General features: G+C 46.0%; 1 protein-coding gene across 1 annotated transcript; it reads right to left on the bottom strand.

Annotated features, from left to right (window-relative positions):
* Positions 1-2,048: 2,048 nt before the first annotated feature.
* LOC310773699 (uncharacterized protein) lies at positions 2,049-3,732 on the bottom strand. Its single transcript, XM_083633630.1, has 3 exons — positions 3,593-3,732; positions 3,273-3,394; positions 2,049-2,592 (listed from the first exon to the last, which is right to left on the bottom strand). The coding sequence occupies exons 1-3, from the start codon at positions 3,669-3,671 to the stop codon at positions 2,284-2,286; spliced, it is 510 nt and encodes a 169-aa protein (XP_083489756.1). The 5' UTR covers positions 3,672-3,732; the 3' UTR covers positions 2,049-2,283.
* Positions 3,733-6,117: the final 2,385 nt, after the last annotated feature.

Raw genomic sequence — 6,117 nt, 5'->3', positions numbered from 1 at the left:
ATATATGTGTGTGTGTATAGAGGGGAGAGGGGGAGAGAAAACATCAATTTCTATGAACAGGTGGAATATGCAACATTTTACTGATGCTGGTTGTTTGGTTCAGCTTCACAGATATATACGTGGGCTGGCCTGGGCGAACACACGACGCAAGAGTGCTTCTCAACTCTCCTATCTTCCAGATGGCTGAAGGAAACGACGGTTATTTGTTCCCCCGTGAGGTTAGTAGCACCAACAAATTTTATTTTCCACCACACACCTGTGTGTTCCCAAAATGTAGCAGCTAGCACAATCCTAATCTGTTATCTATTTTTCTGCACAGAAATCCGTAGATGTGGATGGTGTGGAGGTGCCCGTACATCTAATTGGAGACGCAGCGTACCCTCTGAAGAAGTGGTTCATGAAAGGCTTCACCCATCACCATCGCCTGACTCCCGAACAGGACAACTTCAACTTCCATTTAAGATCTGCTCCAATGGCGGTTGAAAATGCCTTTGGACGCTTAAAGGGCCGTTGGAGGTGCCTTGCCAAGCGCAATGATGTGCTGCTTTCGTCGATGCCAAACATTGTTGGGGCTTGTTGCATTCTGCACAATATTTGTGAGGTTAGCAAAGACAATTTTCTAGCCGAGTGGAACATGCCACACATTGAGGGTCCAGACCGCCAACAAGAGCTCGAAGCAGATGTCTTACAACCACCCCCCCGGGCAGCTGCCACGCAAAGCATCCGAGAAGCAATGATGACCCTTATCGCGCCACCCAGGGCCAGAAATTTATTTCTTAAATAACTCATGCAGGCAGCGAGCTGTGTATTGTGTAGGCCTAAACTTTTTTGTCTTCTGTGCCCCTTGAGCTGTTTTGCCATGCCAATAGTAGTCTACCCCTTCACTCATGCGTGTTGATTCTGCTAAATTTGTTCTACAATTATTCAGGAGCACAAATATAGTTTTTTTTAAAGTATGAGCAAAATGGTCATTCTTCTACAGTCTGTGATTGTGTTATGTAGAAATGTTTTGAAGTTTTGGCATCATGAGCTAACAACTCACACTGACGGCCGGTGTTTTTATTGCTTTTCTATATTTCTTTTATATTGTCTGTAGATTTTAGATGCTGCGATTTTTAAATAAAGTTTCTACTGCAGTCTGCCTTACTGTTTTGTTATCACAGCTGTTGTGTATCAAGCCAGACTCCACATGGATGGGTCGAGGTGCCTTCCTTCCTGTTAACACAAAAGATGTGTTTGCAATGTAAATCTGGCTCGTCCGATTGTACGACCAACATCAAATACATTGTACACTGCCATTGTGTTTCAAGCAAGACCCATCCACATGGATGGAGTCAAGGTGAATAGTCGTGTCTGCCGTCCTCCCCACACAAAAGACGTGTTTGCAATGTAAATCTGGCTCGTCCGTCCAACTGTACACTGCCATTGTGTTCCAAGCAAGAGCCATCCACACGGATGGAGTCAAGGTGAATAGTCAGGTCTCCCTTCCTCCCCACACAAAAGAAGTGTATGCGACATGTAAATCTCGCCCGTCCCACTGAACGACGAACATCACCATACAGCGTACACTGCAATTGTATAGTTGACATAACCACCAGGACCTTGAGTTCGTATTTCGTTCCCTTCCATGTCTCAAGTTTTGGAATGACAATAAATATCCTTGAACCTTGAAACCAATTTTAAAACAATACCACGGCCAATATTAGCCTACTGTCTTTAAAAGGCTGTGGTGGGCAATTTTTTTAAAGCTAGCTTGATTCCACATTTGCCATATGAAACTAGAAGTCCTACTTTAGATGTAGTCTAAATAATAGAATGTAATTCCACATAACATCAATCTCACTCATTGCTGTACAATACCATACCAATTTTAAAACAATTTTAAAGCTAAATATCACGGCCAATATTCGTCTTTAAAAGGCTGTGATGGGCTACTTTTTAAAGCTAGCATGTAATGTAAAAAGCTAGAATGGAGATACAGTGACATGTTTGGTTTGGTTTTTAATAAAAGATCAGGCACACGTCACACGATCACAGCACGTCTAGATATAAAAAGGTTGATGAAAAATAAAGTACGAGTGCAAATATAAAACAGTGCAAAACCATCGCCAGGAAGGAGCCATTCACTTGGCGGTGGGGCAAGATAGGGCACACAACACATCTACTTGTGGATAAAATCACAGCACGTCTAGATATAAAAATGTTAATGAAAAATAAAGTACAACAAATGTCTGTTTAAAAAAAGTGTAAAAACAGTGCAAAGCACTGGAACCATCGCAATGGCTATTTGGTTGACGACTCCAGTTGGGTGTAGCTCGGGGACTCTTGATCCCTGTGGTCGCCTGCTCCTGCGTGGCGATCCCATGTGTGGCGTGGTTGACGTTCCTGGTCCCAGGAACCTCTGCGGTGGGGCTGCCATGCACCTGCCGGCGTCTGCTGGAGCTGGGGCATGAACTCCCGGAGCAGTCCCCGTAGAACGGCGGCGTCCGCTGCCCGGGAACGCTCTTCGTCCGCGACCGCCGCTCTCCTAATTCGGGCCTCACTATCAGCCAACTGCTGAACCATATCTTCCTTCGCCGATGTCCACCAACGCTGTTGATGAATGAAACGAAATAATGTTAAAATACATAATGAGAAAGAAGCCTATAGACCTGTGTTTCCCAACCAGGGGTACATGTGCACTTGAGCAGCTTGCAGGGGGTACATGGAAAGGTCAGGGATGACATTATTTCCAAAATGATTTAAAAATATATATTTAAAGTCATTTCATAAGCCCTTTGCTAAAATAGTAAGTGCAACTGTATCAACTGTTACAATACTCTGTGAAGTGGTCTCGTTCATGTCAAAAACTGATGACTTTTTCAATCATAAACTGTTCATTCATTTAATAAACAGTTGTGTTAGATAGTAACAGATAGTTTAATAATAGAATCATCAACATGCATGAGGGGGTACTATTGGCATGGCGAAACAGCTCAAGGGGTACATATGGCAGAAAAAAGGTTGGCCCAGCTCACAGGCTCTAGTATCTGCCTGCTTACTTGCATGTAGGCTACAGTTTAACAATCGCGTGTTTGCTAACATGACTAACAATCGTTAATAATAATAATAATAATAATAATAATAATAATAATAATAATAATAATAACTTTAATTTATATAGCGCCTTTCGTAGAACCCAAGGTGGATTCACAAGAGTAGGGTACAGACAGGGGAGAGAGGGGGAGAAAACATCCTTAGTTTGCTACAGGTAATGTAATATACACTGGTACCTGTGACCGTTCTTCCGCAGCATGGTGCAGTCTCTCAACCCGGTCCATCATTGCAATCATCCATTCAGAGTGTGTAATATTCTTCTTCCTCTTCCTCACCAGTGGTGTACTACACCGCGACGCTGCACAAAAACAACAACAAAAGTCGCCATTAGAAACAGTTGCGGAGCCAGCTCATGAGCCAGCTAGTCTGTCAGCATCGTTACAACAAGAAGGGCACCACGGCATAAGTTAAGCAGTGGTTATCGAGACAGCTAGCATAAATAATAATATAATACACAATAAATAAGCGTAACAAAAAAGGTGCCAAACACGCTTACCTCCAATGCCAGATACATCGATATCTCCGCCGTTCAGCGACATGTCTGTCTCTTCTGCCTCTACCGCTGGAAGAGGCATTTTCGTTCGTCTTTAGGCAAGGCCAGGGAATTGAAAACAAGTGATTCGATCCAATGATCAGGCGCAACAGGTAGCCGGCCGGTACAGGTGTTATGCCGAGAAATGCCCCCCCGGCGAGAATGCCCCCCCTGCTCGCGGGGGCGCGCAAAGTTTCCTCCTGGATTCGAACCACAAATCCTCGGTTTACGAGACAAGCGCAAAATTCAACACCACGACGTTCAAACCGAGCTCTCTACCGTATGAGCTATACTTTTCCTTGAATTACATGGGGGCCGCGCACATATATACTCTATCTCGCACACAACTTGTAGACTACACGATTGTTAATCGGGAGGACAGGTTATTTTATGTGATGTGTACAAGACTATAATATTATGTAACAGACTAAAATTATGTTGCAGACCAGTGCAGACTTGCTTTGGTCTAGTCAGTCACAGCTAGCTAGCGACGAAGTAGGCTACTTGTGCATCATGCATGCGCGGTGCTGCATTTTATAGTATTGCGCTAAACTATTAACCATATGTGTCCTGGAAGCGTTTTGCTGGCACCACATAGCCTATATAGTCCCATATTTATGATATTTCATTCAGGAAATTTAACAGGGGGGGGGCAATACTGCTGCGGAGATACCTTCCCCCCCTGCTAAGGCCAGGTGACTGTTGCCTCTATGAAATTCTCAATGTCACTCACAGACAGCCATAAATATCAGCTGGTAACTGGGTTTCACCCTATAGTCTCTGAAAGGAAATTTAACAGGGGGGGCAATACTGCTGCCGAGATACCCCCCCCCCCCCCCCCCCCCCCCCCCCCCCCCGCTAAGGCCAGGTGACTGTTGCCTCTATGAAATTCTCAATGTCACTCACAGACAGCCATACATATCAGCTGGTAACTGGGTTTCACCCTATAGTCTCTGAAAGGAAATTTAACAGGGGGGGCAATACTGCTGCCGAGATACCCCCCCCCCCCTGCTAAGGCCAGGTGACTGTTGCCTCTATGAAATTCTCAATGTCACTCACAGACAGCCATAAATATCAGCTGGTAACTGGGTTTCACCCTATAGTCTCTGAAAGGAAATTTAACAGGGGGGGGGGGGGGGGGGGGGGCAATACTGCTGCCGAGATACCCCCCCCCCCCTGCTAAGGCCAGGTGACTGTTGCCTCTATGAAATTCTCAATGTCACTCACAGACAGCCATACATATCAGCTGGTAACTGGGTTTCACCCTATAGTCTCTGAAAGGAAATTTAACAGGGGGGTCAATACTGCTGCCGAGATACCCCCCCCCCCTGCTAAGGCCAGGTGACTGTTGCCTCTATGAAATTAGATTAGAAACTAGATTAATGAATGAGCGAATGAATGACCTTTTGAACAGAGACTATAGGGTGAAACCCAGTTACCAGCTGATATTTATGGCTGTCTGAGTGACATTGAGAATTTCATAGAGGCAACAGTCACCTGGCCTTAGCAGGGGGGGAAGGGGGTATCTCGGCAGCAGTATTGCCCCCCCCTGTTAAATTTCCTTTCAGAGACTATAGGGTGAAACCCAGTTACCAGCTGATATGTATGGCTGTCTGTGAGTGACATTGAGAATTTCATAGAGGCAACAGTCACCTGGCCTTAGCCGGGGGGGGGGGTATCTCGGCAGCAGTATTGCCCCCCCCCCCCCTGTTAAATTTCCTTTCAGAGACTATAGGGTTAAACCCAGTTACCAGCTGATATTTATGACTGTTTTTGAGTGACATTGAGAATTTCATAGAGGCAACAGTCACCTGGCCTTAGCAGGGGGGGGGGGGGGGTATCTCGGCAGCAGTATTGCCCCCCCCCCCTGTTAAATTTCCTTTCAGAGACTATAGGGTGAAACCCAGTTACCAGCTGATATTTATGGCTGTCTGTGAGTGACATTGAGAATTTCATAGAGGCAACAGTCACCTGGCCTTAGCAGGGGGGGGGGGGTATCTCGGCAGCAGTATTGCCCCCCCCCCTGTTAAATTTCCTTTCAGAGACTATAGGGTGAAACCCAGTTACCAGCTGATATGTATGGCTGTCTGTGAGTGACATTGAGAATTTCATAGAGGCAACAGTCACCTGGCCTTAGCAGGGGGGGGGGGGGGGGTATCTCGGCAGCAGTATTGCCCCCCCCCTGTTAAATTTCCTTTCAGAGACTATAGGGTGAAACCCAGTTACCAGCTGATATGTATGGCTGTCTGTGAGTGACATTGAGAATTTCATAGAGGCAACAGTCACCTGGCCTTAGCAGGGGGGGGGGGGGGTATCTCGGCAGCAGCAGAAACCACCCTGCCGAATATTGCCCCCCCTGTTAAATTTCCTTTCAGAGACTATAGGGTGAAACCCAGTTACCAGCTGATATGTATGGCTGTCTGTGAGTGACATTGAGAATTTCATAGAGGCAACAGTCACCTGGCCTTAGCGGGGGGGGGGGGGGGGGG

Source organism: Poromitra crassiceps, assembly GCF_964638095.1.
Source record: "Poromitra crassiceps genome assembly, chromosome: 3".
Taxonomy (NCBI): domain Eukaryota; kingdom Metazoa; phylum Chordata; class Actinopteri; order Beryciformes; family Melamphaidae; genus Poromitra; species Poromitra crassiceps.
This window is presented reverse-complemented; position numbering and strand designations above follow the sequence as displayed.

What these genes read in the sequence shown, in the direction of transcription:
- LOC310773699 (XM_083633630.1), bottom strand. Translation starts at nt 3,671, where the DNA reads ATGCCTCTTCCAGCGGTAGAGGCAGAAGAGACAGACATGTCGCTGAAC. An exon ending in CGATGTATCTGGCATTGGAG is followed by an intron (nt 3,395 to 3,592) that starts GTAAGCGTGTTT and finishes GTTTTTGTGCAG; the next exon opens with CGTCGCGGTGTAGTACACCA. An exon ending in CTGCGGAAGAACGGTCACAG is followed by an intron (nt 2,593 to 3,272) that starts GTACCAGTGTAT and finishes ATTCATCAACAG; the next exon opens with CGTTGGTGGACATCGGCGAA.